We start from the raw sequence: 27690 nt of genomic DNA on the forward strand, positions 1-27690 counted from the left end.
TTCTACTTGTTACATCCTCAAAAAATTCCAGAAGATTAGTCAAGCATGATTTCCCCTTCATAAATCTATGCTGACTTTAACCGATCCTGTAAATGCTTTCCAAATGCGCTGCAAAACATCTTTAACAATCGACTCAAGCATCTTCCCCACGACCAATGTAAGGCTGGTTACACAGAAAAGCTGGAGAAACTCAGCGGGTGCAGCAGCATCTATGGAGCGAAGGAAATAGGCAACGTTTCGGGCCGAAACCCTTCTTCAGACTGAAGAATCTGAAGAAGGGTTTCGGCCCGAAACGTTGCCTATTTCCTTCGCTCCATAGATGCTGCTGCACCCGCTGAGTTTCTCCAGCTTTTCTGTGTAACCTTCGATTCTCCAGCATCTGCAGTTCCCTCTTTAACACCAATGTAAGGCTAACTGGTCTACAAATTCCACATTTTCTCTCTCCTTTCTTAAAAAGTGTGGTTACATTGGCTACCCTCCAGTCCACAGGAACTGATCCAGAGTCAAGAGAACATTGGAAAATGGTCACCAATGCATCCACGATTTCTAGAGCCACTTCCTTGAGCACTCTGGGATGCAGACCATCAGGCCCTGGGGATTTATCTGCCTTCAGTCCAAACAGTTTACCTATCACCATTTCCTGACTAATGTGGACTCCCTTCAGTTCCTCCCTCCCACTAGATCCTTTGTCCCCTAGTATTCCTGGGAGATTATTTGTGTCTTCTTTAGTGAAGATAGAACCAAAGTACTTGTTTAACTGTTTGTTTAGTTTAGTTTGGAGATGCAGTGCGGAAAAAGGCCCTTGGGCCCACCGAGTCCGCACCGGGCCCACCCCACTCAGGATTGAACCCGGGTCTCCGGCGCAGATGCGCGGTAAAGGCAGCAATACTACCGTTGCGCCATCGGGTTGCTATTTTGACAAAGACGATTAATGAGGGTATGTCTATGAATGTTGTACACATGGAGTTTAGTAAAGCTGTGATAAATTTCCTTGTGTAGGAACAATGTAGTTAGCTAATAAGTTAGTTTGTAAACAATACAAAAATCGACATAGTAGTGGATAGTGAGTAAAGTTGTCAAAGGATACAGCTAGATATAAACCAGTCATAAATATTGGCAGAGAAAAGGTAGATTAAAGTATATAAAATCATGGGAGGCACAGACAGTAGTCTCTTTTCCCAGTGTGGAAATTTTTCATATACCAGAGTGCATCGGTTTAAGATGAGAGAGAGAGAGTTTGGAATGATATCCTAGCAGGGATGACAGTGGAACAACAATGGCAAGTATTTCTGGGAATAATACAGTAGGTGCAGGATCAGTTCATTCCAAAGAGGAAGAAAGATTCAGAGGGGAGTAAGGAGCGGCCGTGTCTGACAAAGGAATTCAAGGGCAGTATAAAAATAAGAGAAGAAGTATAACATAGCAAAGATGAGCAGGAAGCCAGAGGATTGGAACTCTGAAAAAATATAACTTAGAAAGAAATGAGCTTATCCGCAGAAGCCAGACTGCTAGTAGAATAAAGTAACAATATACAGAACAGAGAGAAATTCTAGATAAAAAGTAGCAAACAGATAACAACTTCAGCAGAAGGCCTTGGGAGTCTTGACGTCAGGAAATGGTCCGAGACATTCCTGGACTTTCTCGTGTGAATGTGGGCTTTATGTTATGATTGGACGAAACTCGATGGGGAGACCTGAGGTAGTGACCACAGTGAAGAAGGGTATAAAGATAGAAAGCATCTCCATTTTCTTTGTGCCTCCAGGGGACATCAGAGGAGAGACACCTATTCTGCAGAATATGAAATTAATAAAAACACTTCTTTGTCTGAATTTGTCTCAAGAGCATTTGTGATTTTTGAATCTCACAACTTGGGGGCTCGTTCCGGGATCCAATACTCTAGACAGCTGACGGGAGTAGACGGACAATGGGAAGGTGCACCTTGCTGAGTTCAGCAGTCTCAGACTCCTTGCTTGCCATCAGCTGTTTAAGCAGTAGTATCCGGACCACACAGAGACGCGGCAGAGAAGTGGGAGTAGTTGGAAATCGTGAAAAATCAATCGAGCAATTTCTGTGCACAGAACCCAGGTAGGAACAATGACTAATAAAGTACTTCCTGGGCGATTGTGGAAAGACCTTGTACGGGCAAGGCAGGTATGATGAACACTGTATTGAGAATATGATGAACATGGTATTAAGAATATGATGATGATAAATAAGGTAATTAAACACGGTGTTTAGAAAAAGGGAGGGGAAAAGGCTGTGGGCCAAATCCCCGCATTCTGCCCAATAGTCCGTTGGGGCAAATGCTGGACCCTGGAGGGCAGGAAATACCCAGGGGTTGGAGAAGCCAACATGATAAGGTATAGTCCGTTGGGACAAATGCAGAGCCGGAGGGGGCCAAAATACCCAAAGGAAAGAGAGACAGGGGCCGGGGTGGACGAAAATCACCCGGCCAACAGGACGGGGAGTCAAAGGGCAGAAGGGGAAGATAAGTTCGGTTGAAATTAGACCCCCGAGGGAGGGAGGTACCTAGGAGAGGACCCTGAGGGGGAAGGGGGTTTGTTAAATAGCCTCCTTGAAGATTCTTTAGGTCTGACAAGAACAGTTAGATCAATTCCTTTTCACAGAAGTGAAAAACAAGTAGTAAAGATTATGTTGCAGGCAGTAGAAAAACAGCAAATAAGGAACAGAGAGAGCAGGATGATGAGGGAGTTACTCCCGAAATTAGCAGATAAGAAGACGGCAAAGGCCAGGGACAACAGTGCAGGACAGGGAGAAAATATAAAATGAATAATCTATTTGAAGTAAGAATGGAACGAATGTGATTTGTATGTAAAAACCGGTTTGGAACGAATGGTTGTAAGATGAAAGGTTGGAATGAGCAAGTTGTAAAATTGAACACAGTGGCGGGAGCGAGTATTTCCACTGTAGTTCAAATTGGATTGCGAACAAGCTGTAAAATTAACTCTTTGTATCCTCGTAACCTGAAAAAGGGAAGTTGTAAAAATCAGCTTTTGATTTTCTTTTAATCGTTTCTTGATGTTCTTTTAGATTTCTTGTCAGTAAAGTTAATTTGGAAAATTGTTACTAGTGCTAGGAATTGGACATTTAAAATAATGGTGAATATGGATTGAAATAATTGGAAATAAGTTAATTGATGAAACATGACCAGCTTTTATGGTTTGTTGTTTTATGGTAGACATTCAAGTTGAGAAACAGAGAGAGAGAGAGATACAGACACCGAGACACAGAGATACAGACAGAGAGAGAGAGAGAGAGCCAGGCACAGAGATACAGACGGTTCACCAGACTGATTCCTGGGATGTCAGGACTGTCTTATGAAGAAAGACTGGATAGACTTGGTTTATACTCTCTAGAATTTAGGAGATTGAGAGGGGATCTTATAGAAACTTACAAAATTCTTAAGGGGTTGGATAGGCTAAATGCAGGAAGATTGTTCCCGATGTTAGGGAAGTCCAGGACAAGGGGTCACAGCTTAAGGATAAGGGGGAAATCCTTTAAAACCGAGATGAGAAGAACTTTTTTTTTCACACAGAGAGTGGTGAATCTCTGGAACTCTCTGCCACAGAGGGTAGTTGAGGCCAGTTCATTGGCTATATTTAAGAGGGAGTTAGATGTGGCCCTTGTGGCTGAGGGGATCAGAGGGTATGGAGAGAAGGCAGGTACAGGATACTGTTGGATGATCAGCCATGATCATATTGAATGGCGGTGCAGGCTCGAAGGGCCGAATGGCCTACTCCTGCACCTAATTTCTATGTTTCTATGTTTCTATGAGTCAGAAAGAGAGAGGAAAGAGAGAGAGAAGAGAGAGGAAAGAGAGAGAGGAGAGAGGGAGAGAGGAGAGGGGGGAGAGAGAGAGGGAGGGAGAGAGAGAGAGGGGGGGGGGAGCGAGAGAGAGAAGAGAGAGAGAGAGAGAGGAAAGAGAGAGAGAGAGAGAGGAAAGAGAGAGAGAGAGAGGAGAGAGAGAGGAGAGAGAGAGAGAGAGAGAGAGAGAGAGAGAGAGAGAGAGAGAGAGAGAGAGAGAGAGAGAGAGAGAGAGAGGAGAGAGAGAGAGAGAGAGAGAGAGAGAGAGAGAGAGAGAGAGAGAGAGAGAGAGAGAGAGAGAGAGAGAGAGAGAGAGAGAGAGAGAGAGAGAGAGAGAGAGAGAGAGAGAGAGAGAGAGAGAGAGAGAGAAGAGAGAGAGAGAGAGAGAGAGAGAGAGAGAGAGAGAGAGAGAGAGAGAGAGAGAGAGAGAGAGAGAGAGAGAGAGAGAGAGAGGAGAGAGAGAGAGAGAGAGAGAGAGAGAGAGAGAGAGAGAGAGAGAGAGAGAGAGAGAGAGAGAGAGAGAGAGAGAGAGAGAGAGAGAGAGAGAGAGAGGAGAGAGAGGAGAGAGAGAGAGAGAGAGAGAGAGAGAGAGAGAGAGAGAGAGAGAGAGAGAGAGAGAGAGAGAGAGAGAGAGAGAGAGAGAGAGAGAGAGAGAGAGAGAGAGAGAGAGAGAGAGAGAGAGAGAGAGAGAGAGAGAGAGAGAGAGAGAGAGAGAGAGAGAGAGAGAGAGAGAGAGAGAGAGAGAGAGAGAGAGAGAGAGAGAGAGAGAGAGAGAGAGAGAGAGAGAGAGAGAGAGAGAGAGAGAGAGAGAGAGAGAGAGAAGAGAGAGAGAAACAGAAGTAGGAGACGACAGGATGACAGATTATCCCTTGGGGCACCCATAAACTGAGAGGGCTAAAAAAAAAAAAAAAAAAAAAAAAAAAAAATAAATAATAAATAAAAATGCCTCACCCTATATCCCTGATGGAGAAGGAAATGGATTAGGGCTTTGGAGGAGGAGAATGTGGGACGATTATTGGCCATGAAAGATTTGAAGGCACCATTGGTAAAAGTAGTGGGAACCACTAAGTGTCAGATAAAGATGATGTAAATTGTTACAACCGGGCCGACAAAAGACTACAAACATGGCCGCCGCTCACAAACTTACCGGCTACAGCGCCATCTTCTGGTTGGATGCCGTCATGACCGAGGGTATGCAGGCCCCTCAGCAAATGTTACCCACTTAAGGTGAACCCCAAGGAACAAAGGGGAATGAAAAGGTGGAGAGTTGAAAATGAACAAGAAAAAGAAGGCATGTGGACATTATATTATGAACTATTGTGGTGGAAGTCATTCTTCTTAAAGTCAAGCAGAATTGAAGGAGGTGGTGGGATTGTCATTTATTTCCAACCCCCGATTCAGCAAACAGTTGGTCTCTGCGGTCAATGTCAATGAACAAAGCCCCTGGTTGAAAAGACTGAAATAAGTGATGAACTGACACAAGTGAGTCCTATGAGGGAACCAAGCGGGGCCAGAGAATTACATGCCAATAATACATGTCTTGGGGAACTTTTCCTCAAAGTCCTATCAGGAGTGAAATTAATCTGGAGATTATAAGCCCTAACAGGACTGGGGTCCCCAAGAGAGAGAAAGGGATTTAAGGAAGGATGTCAAGAAAGGCCAGGATGAGGTAGGTTTTTTTAATTAGATGGGAAAGGCAGAGTTGAAAGTTGAGGGGGAACTTCTTTACTCAGAGAGTGGTAGCTGTGTGGAATGAGCTTCCAGTGAAGGTGGTGGTGGCAGGTTCGATATATGGTTATATGGTATACCCTTAGAAAGTATTTGCTGATGTGGACAATTTGTTGGTTTGTTCCACAAGTGAAGAGAGAGAAATACTTCAGAATATAAGACAGCAGATGATGACCTTGGGAAAGGTAGGATATAGTTCAGACTAGATTGGGAATTTTGAAATTGTATGGTGAAATGGAAAAAGTACATGTCAAAGAAGTTAAATTAAAATGCAGACAAAGCAGCTGAAACAGCATCTGGAAGAGATGTCCAGGGTAAGTCTGAATCGATTTAGGTATGAGCACTGTAGTGTCGTTTATGTTGAATAAGGTAATTAAGAGGTTTGGTAAACCTACAGAAATCAGCTTTGACAACGGATTGTTTTCATTTGATGAAAAGAATAAATGGAACATTGAAGGTTAAAATAAATAAGATTTGTGTAATGCTCTGCCATTGGCACTGAAGAAATGTTGCATGCAAACTAACCAGCAGGTGACACAATGGAGAAGTTCCTGCAAGGGACCGAGTTTGGAACAGTTACCGATTAGAATTTAAAAAGTATATGAAACAGTTAATAATGATATACAAGTCTATTTATGAACAGGTAAAGTAAAAGCTGTCGGAGATGGACCAGGAAGAAGGACCCTTTAAACCTGAAGACAAGGTGTATGTATGAGTTTTCTAAATCACCGACCGATGTTCGTTTAGAAGGTTGAGATACCTAGTACGATTTCAATAATTACATGAGGGCTGGCCCACAGGTACGAATAGACAATAGCCCTGAGGTAATTGAACAGGAGGACAAAGAAGAGTAGAGTTTTAACAAGAACTTGTTTGACATCAGTGGTGGGAAATAATGGAAAGGATACTAAAGACAATATTATAGGAATTTGGATAAATGGGGTAGGATTAGGAAGAATTAGCATGGATTTGTGATTGTGACATTTGACTAATCTTGATTTTTCTTAAAAGAGGTTATTAGGAAAATTGATGAGGTTAAAGTGGTGAACTTCAGTAAGGCCTTTGACAAAGTTCAATAAAGGAAATAAGGTTGGTTAAGAAGTGGTTAGTAAGGAATAGCAAGATGGATTAAAAGTGACTGTTGGGAAATGTCAGAGAGTAATGGTGGATGGATGTTTATCAGGTTGGAGGTCAATGACTAGAGGGGTACCACAGGGATGTGTGTTGGGACCACTGTTGTTTGTCATGTGAATCAATAATATGGATGTTGGTGTGGTAAGATAGATTAAGAAGTATGTAGATGATACTAAGATACGTGGTGTTGTGAATAATTAAGTAGATTTAAAAAAAATGTACAGAGAGATTTAAGTCATTTGGAAGACTGGGTTGAAACATGACAGATGGATTTAATGTTGATAAGTGTGAGGTGATACAACTTGGCAGGACAAATTCAAATTAGACTTACATGGTAAATGATTGTGAATTGAGGAATGAAGTTGAACAGAGGGATCTAGGAACAACTGTGTATAATTCCCTGAAGGTGGAATCTCGTGTAGAAAGGATGGTAAAGAAAGATTTTGGTGTGTTGGCCTTTATAAATCAGAGCATTGTGTATAGAAGTTGGGTTGTAATGTTAAATTGTACAAGGTATTGGTGAGGTCAATTGTGGAGTATGGTGCATAATTTTGGTAGGCATAATTATAGGAAAAAGGTTAAAATAGAGAGTACAGAGGAGATCAATTAGAATGTTGACTGGGTTTCAGCAACTAAGATACAGAGAAAGGTTGAACAAGTTAGGTTTTTATTATTTGGGAAAGAGAGAAGGAATACCCACCATGGTAATGATGTTTTCTTAAGGAACTGTTTACTGGCAGTATCTCATTCTATTACAGAATTAAAAACCAAGGAGCTGTTGGCACAGAGTCCCCATCTCGACTTGCCAATCCATTCTGTGAAAGCAGAGAACTGGGATCTTGTAAAATCATGGAAAGAAGAAAAGCTGCAACCAAAGTGGACTGGACCCTACCTTGTGTTATTAAATCACCGAGACAGCAGTACGAACAAAAAAAAAAGGGTGGACACACGCAAGCCGATTTAAGGGTCCTGTGGAGGCCCCACCAGACAATATCAGCCCGTGGACTGTGCGTGAAGGGAAGGAACCATTGACTTTGTGCCTATTCGGATGTTGTATTATTCCCTGCGCTGGCCTTCAGAACACAGTATGACTAGCGAGAGGAGGATAGGGAGGCGAAGAATCTGCTGCTAGCACTAGAAAAGGAAGATATAGTATAATTCAAAAGATGCGTAGCAAACAGAAAAATGGTGGATTGTGAGAGAAGGGTTAATAGGGATGATTGAATTATACTAGAACTCTGAAAAATATAACTTAGAAAGAAATGAGCTTATCCGCAGAAGCCAGACTGCTAGTAGAATAAAGTAACAATATACAGAACAGAGAGAAATTCTAGATAAAAAGTAGCAAACAGATAACAACTTCAGCAGAAGGCCTTGGGAGTCTTGACGTCAGGAAATGGTCCGAGACATTCCTGGACTTTCTCGTGTGAATGTGGGCTTTATGTTATGATTGGACGAAACTCGATGGGGAGACCTGAGGTAGTGACCACAGTGAAGAAGGGTATAAAGATAGAAAGCATCTCCATTTTCTTTGTGCCTCCAGGGGACATCAGAGGAGAGACACCTATTCTGCAGAATATGAAATTAATAAAAACACTTCTTTGTCTGAATTTGTCTCAAGAGCATTTGTGATTTTTTGAATCTCACACTATCAAGAATAGAGGATTTTTTTAAAGGCTGATAAATATTTTAATTATTAATACCTGCCGTTTAAATGTATTTTCATTTCAAATAGACCCCACTTTAAATATATATATATATGGAGACATGAAATTTCACAAGTAACCTTCAGGACATGCGGTTTTCTGGGGTGGGGGGGCATCGAACATCAGGAAAAAATATTAAAAATAACACTTTATTCATTTAGGGTTTAATTATTATTGATGAGGGTAATGTTTATTAACAATATAGAAAAAGAAGAAATGGGATAGAATTATAGATTTTCCTTATATACAGCATCAAAGTAGTGGGACACCAAAGTAGATAGTCACTGAAGAATTATATATATATATATATATATATAATGGGTATGTTGTGAGTATGTGTGTATGTATATACACACACACTGAGCTTTTCATTTCTCTCTCTCATTTGTCAAATCATACTACGTTTGCATGTTCTGTTGCGCTGCAGCAAGTAAGAATTTCATTGTTCTATCTGGGGCATATGGCAATAAAACACCTTGACTCGACTTGTCTGGATTAAATTCCATCTGTCACCACTCTGCTCAACTTTCCACTGTAATCTTATTCAACCTTCGTTTTCGTGTAATTTGCAAACTTAATAATCAGATCATATATCACAGATCATATATCAAACTTGCTTATCCAAGTCATTTATATACAAGGACAAATGCCCCATATAATGTAGGATGCTCCCAGCTTCCTCCACTTCAAGGCAAACAGACTCAGCCTATACACGCTCATTTCAGAACTGATGTGCTCTATTTTGGGCAGCATCTCGTGAATCTACTACACCAGGGGTCTCCAAACTATGGTCCGTGGGCCACATCCGGCCCGCCATGAGATTTTATCCGGACTGCAGCAAGCTCTGAGCTCCGGGCTCCCCGGGTCCTAAAGTCCGACGACTCCGAGAATTTGTTGCATGTTTGCAGCATTTGCTCTCCACACAATAGATTCGCTTTCTACGGAACGGATCTTTGGAAAAATGGGTTTAAACCGAATTCTCGGGTCCAGGTGGGAGCTTGTTCAGGCTCTGTCTCTCTCCGGAGTCCTTGTAGAATACGTAGATTATTCCTTATTACAGCCGCCACCAGACCCTTCCCTCACCTCTCTCTCAGGTACATCATGTCTGTATTGGTGGTGCTTCCTGCTCTCGTTCACCGCTTTAACGCTTCATCTCCCTCACTGCCAGTTTCCAACCAGCTCCCACTTCCCTCTGCTCGAGCCCCGACTCTTCCCTTCGGTTTCTCGCCGTCTCTATCTCCGATTCAGAGAAAACGCGAGTGACCAAAGTCCATTCCAAGCCCGCGGACGCCATCGGCCATATTGCCATATGCCCCTTGTGTATCATCTACCTCTGTTTGCGCATCGGAACTGGAATATTTCCGTGACGCGTGCATTACGCGTGCATGGCGCGTGGTGAGACGTGGTAGCGTAGGCAGTGACGGGCGGTATCGCACAGCGCCCCAGAATTTGGGGATTCTCTAAATCCTCGAGCGCCACCTGCGTGACGCGCAAATGTCACCCAAGTGAGACAGGCCCTTGAGACACTGCAGTGGAGACGGCGGCATTAAATAAGAATGCATGAAGCATTATCATCCAGTTAACTGATCTTACCTGGACAACAAATTTGAGAATAAGGTCTTCCCAATTTTGAAAATCAGGATATGTAGTCTTACAGCACAATTCAAAAACATCACTGAATGGAAAACTGTCAGGAGTCATCTTTCATTACTTATTGTTCATATGAAAAGGTGTCTGTATTAAAATGAATTGAGATACCTTCAAAGACTCTCCCCAGGATGGCTTGAGACTGGGTCTCTCGGGATCCATGGTAACTGTATCCATTTTCTTTTGGAAGAGAACCAGGACACAATCGAGAATCCTCATTATCAGGTGAGGTGGTTTGGCTAATTTACGTACAGTGGCAATGTCATTTGGCTTGATAGTCTGTGAATAAATATATAATTTGATAATGTGAATCAAATAAATGTAAACAGTCTTACACTGCATCATTGCACATTTTCCTTGGAGCATAGGGAACTGAGGGGTAACTTTATTAATGTGTACAAGATCATGAAGGGCATGGATAAAGTGAACACTCGCTGATCTTCTCCCCTAGGATGGAGTATTCAAATTAGAGGGCATAGACTTAAGGTGCGAGAAGAGAGATATAAGAGGAGGCAACCTTTTCACTCAGAAAGGTAGTCCAAATCGGGAATGAGCTGCCAGAGGAAGCTACAAAAGTCCATACAATTATGACTTTAAAAAGACATTTGGACAGATAAATAGATAAGGATTTAGAGGGTTATGGCCAAATGGGACGCAGGCAAATGGGACTATATGCTAACCTGATTGGCATGGACAAGGTGGGCCAATAGCTTGTTTCTGTGCTGTATAGCTATATAACTCCATGACTATGCACAGTAGTCCAGTTCAAATCTAAATTAAACTACTTTATCTTAAAGGTATCAAAAATAAATATTTTAACACTAAGAGAAGCATCTTGGCTTATGGTGGGTTTTCTCGGGGTTTAGTCTGTAGGGACATGAATCCTGACCTTCAAGGATTTTAAACATTTGAGTGATCTTTGTCAGTGACATTGCATAACACAATGGGTTTGAAATTTGGAAGAATTTAAGCAAGAAAACAGGGTCTGCATTTTTCTTCCATTGCCAATCTCCAGTGTATTGTGTAAACGTTTTTAATCAAAGAGTAAAACAGAAAATATTGCACATAACAGTACTAGACAAATACTAACAATACAAGACAAATAAAACAATTTCAATTTAAAGACTAAAATCTAATGGAGATTGGACTATGTCCTTTTCCTTTTCATTTGTCACAAATTATTATGTTGGGGTCCATTAAGAAGAGGCCGATCTGTGTAGGAAGTCTTCCCCGGAGTTAGGTTGTGACCACACAGTGGCATTGGATGGTCTTGGATGTGTCCCAATGGCTCAGTTCATACGTGATAGGTGTAGAATTAATTCTTGTATTCAAATTTTATTGTCGTTGCCTCACTTTGAGACAACGAAATGAATTTCCCGTACAGCAGTATCGGTCGATACTGCCATTCGGCCGATCAAGTCTACTCCGCCATTCAATCATGGGAGATCTATCTTTTCCTCTTAATGCCATTTCTCCCCATAACCCCATGATACCCATACTAATCAAGAATCTATCCATCTCTGCCTTAAAAATATCCACTGACCTGGCCTCCACAGCCTTCTATGGCAATGAATTCCACTGATTTACTACCCTCTGACTAAAGAAATTCTTCCTCATTACCTTCCTAAAGGAACACATTTTAATTCTGAGGCTATGACCTCTGGTCCTAGACTAGTCCAAACATTCTCTCCATATCCACTCTATTACAGCTTTTCACCATTTGGTATGTTTCAATGACATCCCCCTCATCTTTTTAAACTTCAGTGAGTACAGGCCCAGTGCCATCAAACACTCATCATAGGTTAACCCACTCATTCCTGGGATCATTCTCGTAAACCTCCTCTGGACCCTCTCCAGCGCCAGCACATCCTTCCTCAGATACAGGGCCCAAAATTGCTCACAATACTTCAAATGCGTCTGACCAGCCTCTTAAAGAACCTCAGCATTACATCCCTGTTCTAGTCCTTTCAAAATAACTGGTTGCATTGCGTTTGCCTTCCTTACTACCGATTCGACTTGCAATTTAACTTTTTGGGAAACCTGCACCAGCACTCCCAAGTCCCTTTACCAATTTCCAATTTCTAGATTATCTCCCCATTTAGAAAATAGTCTACTCCTTTATTCCTACTACCAAAATGCATGTCTCCACACTTTATTCAAATGCCACTTATCTGCCCACTCTCCCAACCTGTCAATGTCCTTCTGCAGAGTCCCTGTTTTCTCTACATTATCTGCCCATCCACCTATCTTCGTATCGTCTGCAAAACTTGGCCAAAAAGCCTTCAATCACCTCATCCAAATCATGAATATGCAACGTGAAGAGTAGTGGCCCCAGCATCGACAGCTGCGGAATTCCACTCACTGGCAGCCACCCAGAAAAGCCCCCCTTTATTCCCACTCTTTGCCTTCTGCCACCCATGCTAGTATCTTCCCTTTGATACCATGGGCTCTCATCTTCTTTAGAAGCCTCACGTGCGACACCTTATCAAAGGCTTTCTTAAAATCTACATGAACACCATCCACTCCTTTGTCTGTCCTGCTATTTATTTCCACAAAGAATTCCAACAGTTTCGTCAGGCAAGATCTCCCTTTCACAAAACCAGTCTTCTTCGAATCTCTGACAGGGGACACAGCTAACGGGGAAGGTGCCCCACTTTGTCTGTCTCTGCTTTATTTTGTCTGCGTTATTCCCTCTGCTTTCAACTTTTGTTATTCATATTTCCGGACTATAGTTAAATAATTACTTTTATTTCAAATTACTCTGGGTTGGCATTGAAATATCAAGGCAGAGTAAGAGCATCATGGAAAAAAATATTTCTGATGAGACAGAAATTGCTATGTATTCATAAATACTTGCATGTGTGACATCTTAACGGGGAATACCCATGGGCATTTGCTTTATTTCTATTTGTAAACAAAGGTTTTTAAGAGGATTTCTGTTATCGCTCAAAATTTGAGTTTAGTTTAGTTCACAGTCCACAAATCAGTTCATAGAAATACATACTCACATTCAGAGCTGCTTCTGCAGCTTCTAGTGCTGGCTTTGCAACTAGTAATTTTTCCTCAGCAAAGATTTTTTCCACTGCTATTTCATCCACAATCTTCTGGGCTTTATCTTTCACTACCAGGACTTCATTTTTAACGCTTTCTGCTGCCTGCGCACTCACAGTCACCTCTCCCAACACCTGCAGAATATCGCAAAGGTATGATAATTCAGTTAATGACATTTTGAAATAAGGATATAAGAACAAGAGTACGCTATTAGATAGGGTAAGCTATTAGATAGGGTATTAGAATAGGATACCCTTCAGCCTATCCAATGAGAGATTTTGGCATTATTTTCTCAATGTGTTTGATTATCACCTGTCAAAGTTTAAAAATTTACAATTAACTTACTGTTACTAATTGTTACTAGCAGAAAGAAACTTCCCAACATTTCTTCTATGCTTTGCTAAGGAAGTGCTTACTAATCACATTTCCAAAAGGCCTGTGTTCTGGGAGTTCAGGCAGTCAGCATATTTTGTAATAATCGGGAGAGACACAAATTTGTTTACTTACTGGTTTATTTGAGGGATTTATGCAGTTATGCAGATATAATGTTTCAGGACAATGTAAGAATCGCAACTCATGTGGTGATTGATATATATTCTAAGCAGACTTACCAATATCTTCTTATTCCAAGGTTACATATCACAGAGAAGCATTTTCTTGATCAATCTACAAATATGTAGGTATTGTACTTCTTGAGATGAGACTTCTGCCTCAGACAGTATCGGATACTAAGAAAACTTTCTTTTCAACTAATGAGTCAATACTAATTTTTTACTCAACAGGTTTGTTATTATAACCATTTGTCCTCTTGTAATCATCCTTGTATGCAAACATATTATACCTTTCTGATTTTCTGCAGAAAATAACTGCTTTTGGAGGCCCCTTTACGCCTTTACATCATACAGATTTTCCATACACTCTCCGTTTAGCAACAATGGATCATCTTTAACAAACTATTCTAGAAATGGGCTGAAAACCCTAACTCAATTACAAAAAATAGATCTGACGTTTCATGGAACTGAGACATTTATTCTATCACAATAAGTTTTAATAGCTGTGTCAATGACACATGCATCATAAAAATATAATCCGCTACCTGGATCAAATTTATTAGCCCATGCCTTCTAGTCCAATACTCTTTTCAATCAGTAGAGTATTTTCATTTTGTTTATCCTATCAGTGCCTCTAAAACCTCTTAAAATCAGATTTCATTTTGGTAAATCCATCCTTCCTAATCTATGGTATCCAGAACTGCTCACGACACTTCACATGTATTTTATCAGGACTTTCCATAACGGTAGGAAAGCTGAAAAGCACACACCGTCAGATTCCAAAACACCTTCTTCCAGCGTGGTTATTAGACTGTTCAATGGACCTCTCTTATATGCTAAGATGTTTTCCTGATCTTCCTCTCTACCTTGTTCTGGCCCTTGTACTTTTTTTAAATCTACACTTTATGTGGCCGTAACATTATATTCTGCACTGTTTATTTTCTCTTTTTGCAAAACCAGTTGTACTTGTGTACATGACCTGTCTGATTAGCAAGCAAAATTAAACTTTCCACTGTATCTTGATACACATTATGGTAATGTCAATACCAAAACCATATAACCATATAACAATTACAGCACGGAAACAGGCCATCTCGGCCCTACAAGTCCATGCCGAACAAATTTTTTTCCCCTTAGTCCCACCTGCCTGCACTCGTACCATAACCCTCCATTCCCTTCTCATCCAAAACCAATATCAATGATTTTTACGCCTTCTTGCGAGTGAGCCCATGGAAAAGAACTGGTCCAGATGGAGTCCCTGACCATGTCCAAAGAACCTGCGCAGACATTTGTGCACGAGGATACCCAAGTCCTTTTGAACATCAACATTTCCCAATTCATCAGTATTTAAAATAGTCCTGTGCTTTTCTATACAAGATACAAGATACATTTAATTGTCATTTGGACCCCTTGAGGTCCAAACGAAATGCCGTTTCTGCAGCCATACATTACAAACACATAGACCCAAGACACAACATAATTTACATAAACATCCATCACATCGCTGTGATGGAAGGCCTAATAAACTTATCTCTCCACTGCACTCTCCCCCCCCCGATGTCAGAGTCAAAGTCAAAGCCCCCGGCTGGCGATGGCAATTGTCCCACGGCCATTAAAGCCACGCCGGGTGGTGCGAGGTCGCACACCGGGTCTTGCTGTTAGAGCCCCCGGCGTGTGCTTGCAGAGTCCCGCGGCCATTCCAAGCCGCGCGGGGCAGTGATGTTAGGCCCCGCTCCAGGAGCTCTTCAACCCCACAACTCGGGCGGGGGAAGTCGCCGTTGCGAGAGCCCTGAAAAGCGGTCTCCCTCCAGGGACCCGCGGGCTCCCGGTGCCGCCGTCCACAGACCTGCCGTTGGAGCCTCCGACTCTCCGGTAGCAGCAGCAGCAGCAGCAGCAGCGCTCCTCCACCGCTCCACCCGCTCCGGACTCGGCCAGCCCCGCGACGGCGACGGTGAGTCGTAGCACCAGAGTCCCCGGCTTCTTCCTGTTGGAGGCCGCTCCTCGTTGCGGCCCCAACGACAACGGAAACCCGACGAGAAAAGGTCGGGTGTCCAGTGCAGGGAGAGATTTAAAAAAGTTTCCCCCCCCCTAACCCCCCACCCCCACCCCACCCCACACACACACCCCAACAATTTTGTTCACTTAAGAGAATAACCTAAAATTCTTCCACATTACAATCCATCTGCCATGTTCTTGCCCACTCAATTAATTTGTCTACATTTGTTTGAATCCTCTTTGCATCCTATTCCCTTTCAGTTCATAGAGGTTGAGAAAATCTTGAGCCCTAGCACTGACTCCAGCTGAAATTGTGCAACCATGGGAACTGCTGCCTCACAGCTCCAGTGACCCGGGTACATTTTGACCTCTAGTTTTCTCCATGTGCTCTGGTGTTCTCAAACTTCCAAAAAATGTGTAGATTGGTTGCTTAATGGGTAATGAAAATTTCTGAGCGCTTAGTAGATTGGTAAAATCAAACTGTGGGGAAGGGGTGAAAATAGAGTCACAGATAATGCCTGTCAGCCCATTGAATCCACACCAATAATCAACCACCATTTACACAAAACCTGTATTAATCCCACTTTTTGTTTTCCCCACATTCTCATCAACTCTCTCTAAATATATCACTCATCTCCACACTAGATCAATTTATAGTGGCCAAATAAGCTACCCACATTTCTTTGGGAGGAAATCGCAGTATTCTGAGGAAACCAACTTGGTCACAAGGGTGAACTCCATGAGGACAGCACTAGGGGTTAGGATTGAACCGGCCTCTGGTGCTGTGAGCAAAGACTCTACTAGCTGCACCACTGTGCTGCTCAAGATTGATGGGAATATGGAAAATGCAGGAAAATAGGTTGGGTTATTATTGCTGTAAAACAAGGTGCTTGATTGTCGATGTGGTTTCAGTAGGCTGAAGGATCCATTTCTGTGTAGTATCTTGCGGTCAAACAATTACTCTATGACATTTTGGGCATCAATGGACAAACTGCTGAACGGCTGAAACTAGCATATTTGAATAGTTATAGATTCATACAGACATAGAGCAAGGTAACAGGCCCATTGACTCAATTTGCCCATGCCGACCAAGATACTCTTTGTACACTAGTCCTGCGTACCCGCTTTTGGCCTATATCTCTCTATAACTGTACCTGATGTATAATTCAAAACATACATTTTTTTTTAACTTCAGGATCCAACACCTTTTTTCCATTAAGTTTATCTGACTTACCTGCCAATGACTGAGTTACAGATTATTTTTAAATGTGAATTTGGCACACACCTTATCAGCATTATGAGATGCCACTGCCAGCTCCTTTTCTTTCCCTGCTAGTTGCTTAGCAAGAAGAGCCACTGATTCAGTTGCTTCTAGAAGCTTTGAGAGACCTGTAGTAATGCAAAAATTAAAGAATTTGCTTTTGCTGGAAATGTAAAGTAAAAACCAAATAGTGAAAACACTCAGCAGTTCAGGCAGCATCTGTGAAAGAGAAAATAAACTTCTGATTTAAGAACTTTCATCTGGCTGATGAATTTCTGAGCTGAAATGTTAACCGTCTGTTTTTCGATAGATGCTGCCTGACCCGCTGAATGGTTTCAGCAATAATGTGTCTACATGTAGTCGCAGGATCATATAACACAGAATCAAGCCCAACAGCCCAACTCACTGTGCTGACCAAGATACCCCATCTAAGCTAGTCCCATTTATCCTCCACTTACCTACATCGCTTTAAACCTTTCCTATCCATGTACCTGTCCAAATGTATTTTTAATTTTATTATTGTATCTATCTCAATTATTTCAACTGGCAGCTTGTCCCAGATATCCGTGTGAAAAAGTTGCCCCTCAGATTATCTTTAAATTTGTCCCCTCTCACCTTAAACTTATGTTCTCTAGTTCTTGATTCCACTACCCTGGGGAAAAGACTCTGTGCATTCACCCTATCTATTCCCCACATGATTTTATACACCTTTGTAAGATCATCCCCTCAACCTCCTGTGGTCCAAGGAATAAACTCAGAGCTTGTCCAACCTCTCCGTTTTGCACGAGTCCTGAGTCATCAAATAAAATCAAGGATAGGATTGATAGCTATTTGAACTAGAATGCATTTTTGGATAGGTTTGTAGTATCAGGCTAGAAAATTGAATGTGGTATCCATTTCACTATTCAGATAGTCATCGCCTCTTTATGGTTAGGAGAAGAAGAGGGATATGGCTGCAGGCTTGCAAAGACTTGCACAACAAATAAAGGTGGGAGCGTGAACATAAAGTTCTTCTGCAGCTTTATTGGAGGTTTTGGGAGTGAAGAGGAATAATGGGAACTGTTCCCTGACCTTAGTTTTCATGGAGCAGAAAACCTAGGCATGAGCAATGCACAAATGTGAGCATTTATTTAGAGAGGACTATAATAGAAAATAATATAAAAGACAGGGATTTATAAGGTACTGGTCAGGCAGCAACTGGAGTATTGGGGGCCATAGGCTCACAATAAAAGGATGTACCTTTAACAAGAAGATGAGGAGCAATTTCTTCAGTTAGAGGGGGATGAATCTGTGGAATTAATTGCCACAGACAGCTGTGGAGTCATTGGGTATTTTTAAGGTGCAGATTGCCAGACTCTTGATTCATAAGGGTCTCTGGGGTTATGGGGAGAAGGCAGGAGAATGGGGTTGAGAGAGAAAGATATATCAGTCATGATTGAATGGCGGAGTAGATTTGATGGGCTGAATGGCCTAATTCTGCTCCTATAATTTGTGAGCTTATCACTTAAAGCCCTGTCCCACTGTACAAGTTCATTCAAGAGTTCTCCCGAGTTAAACAAAAATAAATCAAACTCGTCGAAGCACGTAGAATGTACATAGCGGGTACGTCAGAGCTCGGGGATGTCCCTTAACGGCTCGTAACGCTAATGGCAGGTACTCGGGAAATGTGGTAAGCTCGGGAAGACTCGTGAAGATTTTTCAACATGTTGAAAAATGTCAGGAGAGCCCCGAGTACATACATTATCGTAAATCTCCGAGTTCGAAACAGGGCAAACTCGTACAGTAGGGCAGGACTTTTATGCTGGAAAAAACAATTTAATTGCAGATGTTAAGAAAAGAAGTCTGTCTCAGCAATTACAACAAAATGCTGTATAGTTATTACCTCTAATTATAAACTGGCAACATTTATAAAATTCCCTTTTTTCATTACCTGCACCAGGCACGTGCCGTGAGTAATTACTCAGGGTAAGCAGTTAGTCGGATTTAAAAAAAATCTTAAACTGTGCATGCGGATTGTTCTTCTCCTCTCCGTAAAAATAAATAAATAAAAATAAAGAAAGTAACAATTCAATTTGCCCAAGGCTTCTAAATCTCCTTCATTTTGAAACACTGAATGGGTGGGGGGGGGGGGGGGGGGGGGGGGGGGGGTGGAGGGTGACGGCAGGTGGAGAGATGGTGGGAAAAACGGGAGCTCACCGGGACAAGTTGAATCAGTTGTGATCTAATTGAATGACAATACTAGTTCAAGGGACCAATTGGGGGGGAGAGTTCCTTTCACAGCGTGTGGTGAATCTGGCCAGGGGTAAATTTGCAGGGAGGGCAGGAGAGTTGAGAAAGAGGGGGTCGGGGATTATGCCAGCAACTTACTCACTTATCGCTGCCATGGCGCTCCGGGCGCGGAGCCACAGCATTACGGCCGGGCAGGGAAGCAGCTTGGGTGGCTGCGAGTGGCCACCGGACCTCAGCGCCTTCTGCCAGCTCACTCAGAATTTCAGCTACCTTCAGCTCTGCTTGAAATTGACAGCTTGAAGTAGCGTCCACGACACGTGGGCTGCACACACTTTCCCGTATTACATGTACTGCACATGAAAGGCACGAAGAATTATGCCTACCTAAGAGATCGATCTATTTATATTTAATAATTATTATTTTATAATTTTAGTCAGGGTAGGCAGTGCCTACCTTGCCTACCCTGATGGCACGTGGCTGACCTGCACTCACCTGCATTTAAACAACATAATTATCACAACCACATCTCATACTTGGATCCTCATCATTGTACACCATGTACAGTGCATTCAGAATTCAGACCCCTTCACTTATTCCACATTTTGTTACGTTACAGCCTTATTCTAAAATGGATTAAATTCATGTTTTTATCATCAATCTACACAGGATACCCCATAATTTAAAAAAAAAGTGAAAAAAGATGTTTAGAAATTTTTGCAAAGTAATTAAAAAGAAATAACTGAAACATCACCTTTACATAAGTATCCAGACCCTTTGCTATGACACTCAAAATTGAGGTTAGGTTCATCCTGTTTCCATTGAGATGTTTCTACAACTTGATTGGAGTCCACCAGTGGTAAATTAAATTGATTGGACATGATTTGGAAAGGCACACGCCTGTCTATATAAGGTCCCAGAATTGACAGTGCATGTCAGAGCAAAAACCAATCCATGAAGACGAAGGAATTCTCCGTAAACCTCTGAAACAGGATTGTGTCCAGACACAGATCTGGGGAAGGGTATAAAACAATGTCTACAGCATTGCAAGTCCCGAAGAGCACAGTGGCCTCTGTCATTTTTAAATGGAAGAACTTTTGAACCACCAGGGTCTCTTCCATACCCCACAACACTGCTCTCTCTCCCCATCCCCGCACTAGCAACAAGAGCAGCGTCCCCCTAGTCCTCACCTTTCACCCCACCAGCCGGCAAATACAACAAATAATCCTCCGCCATTTCTGCCACCTCCAACGTGACCCCACCACTCGCCACATCTTCCCATGTCTGCCTTCCGCAAAGACCGCTCCCTCCACAACTCCCTTGTCAATTCTTTCCTTCCCTCCCGTACCACCCCCTCCCCAGGCACTTTCCGTTGCAACCGCAAGAAATGCAACACCTGTCCCTTCACCTCCCCCCTCGACTCCATTCAAGGACCCAAGCGGTCGTTCCAGGTGCGACAAAGGTTCACCTGTATCTCCTCCAACCTCATCTACTGCATCCGCTGCTCTAGATGTCAGCTGATTTACATCGGTGAGACTAAGCGGAGGTTGGGCGATCGTTTCGCCGAACACCTCCGCTCAGTTCGCAATAACCTACCTGAACTCCCGGTGGCTCAGCACTTCAACTCCCCCTCCCATTCCGACCTCTCTGTCCTGGGTCTCCTCCATTGCCAGAGTGAGCAATTGGAAATTGGAAATTGGACGAAATTGGAGGAACAGTACCTCATATTCCGCCTGGGTAGCTTGCGTCCGGATGGCATGAACATTGAATTCTCCCAATTTTGCTAGCCCTTGCTGTCTCCTCCCCTTCCTTAACCCTCGAGCTGTCTCCTCCCACCCCACCGCCCTCGGGCTCCTCCTCCTCCCTTTTTCCTTCCTTCTCCCCCCCCCCCCCATCAATCTGAAGGAGGGTTTCGGCCCGAAACGTCACCTATTTCCTACGCTCCATAGATGCTGCTGCACCGCTGAGTTTCTACAGCATTTTTGTGTACCTTCGATCTTCCAGCATCTGCAGTTCCTTCTTGAACTCTTCATAGAGCTGTCCGTCTGGCCAAACTGAGCAATTGGGGGAGAAGGGCCTTGGTCAAGGAGGTGACCAACAACCCGATGGTCACTCTGACAGAACTCCAGAGTTCATCTGCAGAGATGGGAAAACCTTCCAGAAGGACAACTATATCTGCAGCACTCCACCAATCAGGCCTTAATGGTAGAGGGCCAGACAGAATCCACTCCTCAGTAAATGGCACATAACAGTCAACTTGGAGTTTGCCAAAAGGCACCTAAAGGACTCTCAGACCATGAGAAACAAGATTCTCTTGTCTGATGAAACCAAGATTGAACTATTTGGCCTGAATGCCAAGCTTCTTGTTTGGAGGAAACAAGACCTGGCCCATACCATACCTACGGGTGAAGCATGGTGGTGGCAGCATCATGCTGTGGGGATGTTTTTCAGCGGCAGGTACTGGGAGACAAGTCAAGATTGAGGGAAAGATGAACAGAGCAAAGTACAGAGAGATCCTTGATGAAAAACTGCTCCAGAGCGTTCAGACTGGGGCGGTGGTTCACCTTCCAACTGGACAACGACCCAAACCATACAGCCAAGCCAACACAGGAGTGGCTTTGTGACAAGTGTGTGAATGTCCTTGAGTGGCCCAGCCAGAGCCTGGACTTGAACCTGATCGAACAGGAGAACAAGGGGTCACAGTTTAAGGATCAGAGGGAAGTCTTTTAGAACCGAGATGAGAAAATCATTTTTTACACAGAGAGTGGTGAATCTGTGGAATTCTCTGCCACAGAAGGTAGTTGAGGCCAGTTCATTGGCTGGATTTAAGAGGGAGTTAGATGTGCCCCGTGTGGCTAAAGGGAGAGAAGGCAGGTATGGGATATTGATTAGGATGATCAGCCATGATCATATTGAATGGCGGTGCAGGCTCGAAGGGCCGAATGGCCTACTCCTGCACCTATTTTCTATGTTTCTATGAACATCTCTGGAGGGACCTGAAAATAGCTGTGCATCGACGCTCCCCATCCAACCTGACACAGCTTGAGAGGATCTGCAATGGATCTAGAAGCATGGGATAAATTACCTAAATACAGGTGTGCCAAGCTTGTAGCGATACCCAAGAAGACTTGAGGCTGTAATCGCTGCTAAAGATGTCTCTACAAAGTACCGAGTAAAGGGTCTGAATAAGTAAATGTAATATTTAAGTTATTTATTTTTAATTGCTTTGCCTGTTTTCCTGTTTTCGCTTTTTTATTATGGGATATTGTGTGTAGATTGATGATAAAAAAATTAATTTAAGCAATTTTTAGAATAAGGCTGTAACGTAACAAAATATGGAAAAGGGGAAGGGGTCTGAATGCTTTCTGAATGCACTGTCTAGTAAACTTCCTAATTCATACCACACTGTTACATAAAGATTCACAAGTTTCAGAAGTTTGACCATGGACTTACCCATTTGCATGTGTTCCGCTAGATCATTAATGTTTGCATGTTTTTCTGCGTAAACACTTTTGTAGCTATTTATAAAGGCGAGATAAGTTTTGGGGGTTATATGTGCTCTACGCCGATATCTGGAAATAAAGTGCAAAAACTGTATTTGTTATTCAGCATACAAATATTTTAAGTAATATTTTGAGAGTAGCATCATGTAATAGAAATCATACACAATATATATTCAAATAGCTTCTATCTTATCTATTATCAACATTTGTCAGAAAATATCTTTAGCGAAAATGCGTTAATATGCAAGTTAGAATTCATCACTAAGTGGCATAAAGACATAATTTGGTACGGTTGTTTAGTTTATTTATTCTATTTCTTATGTTCTTGTGTTTCACAACTCCCGGCTTGTTGTTACTTAAAAATAGTTTGATTATTATTTAATAGGTCCAAAGAGGATGATGTCAAAGTTCTCCCACATAGCACAACCTACACCACGACTTTGTCCATTCAGTTTATTATTGCATCTTGCAACATTTTTTTTACTATACACTAATGTATTACTCATTTAGTGTTCTTTGAAAACTTTTGACTGCATTTAAGTTATTTCTAAATATAGTGAGAAGCTGAGACTCAACTACAGATCCCTGGGAACATCACATTCCAATATTCAAACTGCAGAAAATATCCATTCTTTTCTTTTTGTCTCTAACATACGTGTCATATAATAATACCAATTTCTGAACAATAATTATTGCTTTAATGCTAACATCCCTTTAAGCATTACCACAACTGAGATAACAAAAAGACTAAAGTGTTGGAGTAGGTCAGGCAGCATCTCCGGAGGACATAGATAAGTGACATTTCAGGTTGGGAAGCTTCTTTAGACTGAAGAAGGGTTCTGACGCAAACCATCACCTATCCATGTTTTCCAGAGATGCTGAATGTTTCTCTACACTGGCACTTTGTGTCTTTTTTGTAAACCATCGTGGGCAGTTCCTTGTATCACTTCAACTGAGATGCCATTCCTTTGCCTGCGTGCCTGTACAAAATGTTAAAATACAGGAGCACAAGACAGTCATCCTTTTGAGTGAAGTAGATTACAAAACATGATTTTTTTTTTAGTTATTCTTCTGATGTCATAGAAATTAGAATATTTTATTTCATGATTTCTTTCAATAATTGCAGGACCTTTCAATCTTAAACTGTCAGAAATTCAGGAGAGCCACAAATCTAGAACTAGCTATCAAAGTCAGATAACGCTGTTAGTAATTGTATTGTCTTGTTGAAGGACTATCCCATCGTTTAAGAAACAGTTGGACAGGTACATGGATAGGACAGGTTTGGAGGGATATGGACCAAGCGCAGGCAAGTGGGACTAGTGTAGCTGGAACATTGTTGGCCCGTGTGGCAAGTTGGGCCGAAGGGCCTGTTTCCACACTATATCACTCTATGACTTATCTTGACAATACAAGTCAATATCTTTTTAGATCATATATTGCACGATGCTTGTTTATAGTTTCAAGGATAAGCAAATTGAATCAAAATGACACTGTAGAATGATAAGGTAAATTGTCCAATACAAAGTATAATTACAATTTTCATTTACAGTCATGGAACAGTAGCAAAGCAGAATCCAAAACAATTTGTGAAACTAGCATAATTAGCTTCCGACATTATGGAAACTACCATTTTATGTGAATTAACTCAAATTGGCAAAATGCTTCAACTTTCAGATAAAACGACACATTTCCATAGCATACAAATGTGGTCAGTTAACCAAAGCGTTCTTTAAAATCAAGAAACCACAGAGAGGATTTCTCACAGATATTAAGTCCAAGTGAACATTGGAAAACTGGGCTTATAAGTAAGTTTATTGGCCAAGTATTCACATACAAGGAATTTGCCTTGGTGCTCTGCCCACAAGTAACAACATGACATACAGTGACAGTTACGAATGACTCAGAAAACACTAAACATTAATAATAATAAGACATTAATGATAAAACACCATTGATCAAGCATGTGAACCAACAAAATACCAGATCAAAGGGAGGCTACAGATTTTTGGCTGTTGAGTAGAGCTACTACTCGTGGATAAAAACTATTTTTATGTCTGGCTGTGGCAGCTTTGACAATCTGGAGTCGCCTTCCAGAGGGAAGTGATTCAAAGAGTTTGTGGCCAGGGTGAGAGGGGTCAGAGATGATCTTGCATGCTCAGTTCCTGGCCCTTGTAGTGTACAGTTCATCAATGGAGGGAAGGTTGCAGCCAATAATCTTCTCTGCTGATCGGATGATTCGCTGCAGCCTCCAGGTGTCGTGCTTGGTGGCTGAGCCAAACCAGACCATGATAGAGAAGGTGAGAACAGACTCTCCAATGGCTGTGTAGAATTGGACCATCATTGCCTGGGGCAGATTGTGCTTCCTCAGCTGCCGCAGGAAGTACATCCTCTGTTGTGCCTTTTTGACTGTGGAATCGATGGTAGCCCCCCACTTAAGGTCCTTGGAGATGATGGTTCCCAGGAACTTAAAAGACTCCACAGATGCGACTGTGGTGTTGTTGATGGTGAGTAGGGTGAGGGGAGGGGGAGCTCTCCTAAAGCCTACAATCAATTCCATTGCCTTAAGAGCATTGAGCTCTAGGTTGTTGCTACTGCACCAGGATGCCAGCTGTGACACTTCCTGTCTGTAGGCAGATTCCTCCCCATCCTGGATCAGTCCAATCAGGGTTGTGTCGTCCGCAAACTTGAGAAGCTTGACAGAGGTGTCTGTGGAGATGCAGTCGTTGGAGTAGAGAGAGTAGAGGAGAGAGTACGCAGCCTTGCGGTGCTCCTATGCTGAGCGTTTGCGGGTCCAAGATGTGCTTTCGCAGCCTCACATGCTGCTTCTATAGTGTTTATGCCACAAGTGTCAATGGCAGAACATAGAATAGCGTCAAGACAAAAGATGGTTAAATAGTCAGGGTGTCAATGTGAGCATCAACCTAGCAGTGGATTAGTACATATCTAAATACATTTATTGACAAAGAGCACAGAAAAATTGAAAACATATTCAAGCAAAGTATTGAAACCCTTTGGCCATTAGAAATGTTTAGTGAGTTACATGTATGGAGGAATTTAGGTCATTCATAGACAGGGCACAGTACGATGACAATTGGAGGAATGGAATTGACAATATTGTTCTGAAAACTGGTACAGATTTGGTAGACAAAACAGACAATTTCTATTCAAAATAAAACAGTTATTTTTGTCAGAAGTTGTAAAAGTGCTGGTGTTATTATTTTGGTTCCTGAAGAAAGATGAAATATAGAATTGGCAAAGAGAAGCAAAAGACTCGCAACATCTACAAAAAGTCTCAATGTGAGACTTTGTTAGCTCACTACAATATTACACTGATATTGAAATGTCAATGTGATGCTCTGAATTGTAGGAGCTGGAATTAGTCATGTAAGGAACAAAGGTCAAATAAAACCAAATGCATTTGCTTCATGCACGAGAAACTAAACTGAGATTGAAAAAGAGCCATTAGAAATTTTGCATTGAGTTTAAATATTTCCTCTTCTATTTTGAATATTGATCATAAATCTTTAACAGTAATTCTTGGTCCTGAGTCATCAATATAACCAATAGTGAAAATGCAACCGTGTCTCTTATCTGTTTGAGTGTATGATAGAATAGTTATCAGTTGAAAATGAAATGATATCACAGATGCATCATGAAAATTGGCATAGTGAATTCAGGGACAATTTGATGATGTGATCTTCATGTTGAAAATTGTAGATTTTTGAGTCTAGCAATTGTGGTAGCTAAAGAAGGCTCAAATAAATATTGTTGTAAAAACAGTATTTAAAATCTTTAGAAAAATAGAATGAATCAGACGAGAAAGCAAATAATTTATTAATGGGCAAGTGGCTTGTAGGAAGAATGTTGAATGCATAGCCTGAAGCAGTGGTGCAGGTAGAGACTCTTACAATATTTAAAAAGTATCAAGATGAGCACTTACAAATCATCCTCTATGATAATCCTCAACACTGATGCTCCACACGGATGTGTTCTCAGCCCCCTGCTTTACTCCCTGTACCCCATGATTGTGCAACAAAGTACAAATCTAACTCAATTTACAAATGTGTGGACGATACCACCGTAGTGAGCCAGATAGCAAATAATGACAGGACGGAGTACAGAAGGAGATTGAGAACCTCATAACCTGGTGTCAAGACAGCAACCTTTCTCTCAATGTCAACAAGTCAAAGGAGATGGTGATCAACATTTAGGAAGCAAAGCGGTAAACATACCCTAGTATACATTGATGGCGCTGAAGTAGAGATGGTTGAAAGCTTCAAGTTCCTAGGAGTAAATATTACCAGCAACTTGTTCTGGACTAGCCATAGTGAAGCAATGGCCAAGAAAGCACATCAATGCCTCTACTTCCTTAGAAGGCTTATGAAGTTCGGCATATCCCCAACAACTCTCACCAACTTCTACAGATGGGTCGTAGGAAGCATTGTATCGGGGTACATCACAGCATAGTTTGGAAACCGCTCAATCCAAGATAAGAAATCGCAGAGAATTGTGCAAAGACCAACCTCCCAACTTTTCCAGTCAAAAACACTGGCATCACCATGGAAAACAGACACTGATGATCTACCCTATCAATGTATCTCATAATTTTATATATTTCCAACTTGTCACCCTTCAGCTTCCTTCACTCCTGTGAAAACAAACCTAGCCTATTCAAACTCCCCTAACAATGAAAGCCCTCCAATCTAGATAATATCCTCGGGAATCATTTCTGCACCCTCTCTAGTATCCTTCCTGTGGTGTGGTGACCAAAATGTACACAATATTTTAAGCTCGCCCTAAGCAATGTTTGGTACAACTGTAATATGACATCCCAAATCTTATCCTCATTACCTCAGCCGATGAAGGCAAGCATGTCATACACTTTCTTCATAATCCTGTCTAGGTGTGTTCCCATTTCACTCCAGTTAACAACATTCCCCAGGGCCCTATCATTCACTCCATTTGTCCTGCCCTGTTTTAACTTCCCAAAATGCAGCACTTTGCACATATCCAAGTTCAAAGGTCAGTTTATCGTCAGGTGTACCAATTAAGGTACAGTGAAC

General features: G+C 42.0%; 1 protein-coding gene across 1 annotated transcript in view; it reads right to left on the bottom strand.

The window, feature by feature from the left end:
- Positions 1-27690, bottom strand: part of LOC129697508 (dynein axonemal heavy chain 8-like) — a 641267-nt gene that overhangs the window by 84489 nt on the left and 529088 nt on the right. The window contains 4 exon segments of the mRNA XM_055636144.1: positions 10152-10319; positions 13049-13225; positions 16923-17026; positions 22578-22696. Coding sequence (XP_055492119.1) covers positions 10152-10319; positions 13049-13225; positions 16923-17026; positions 22578-22696 — 568 coding nt within the window.

Source organism: Leucoraja erinacea, chromosome 5 (genome assembly GCF_028641065.1).
Source record: "Leucoraja erinacea ecotype New England chromosome 5, Leri_hhj_1, whole genome shotgun sequence".
Classification (NCBI taxonomy): Eukaryota; Metazoa; Chordata; class Chondrichthyes; order Rajiformes; family Rajidae; genus Leucoraja; species Leucoraja erinaceus.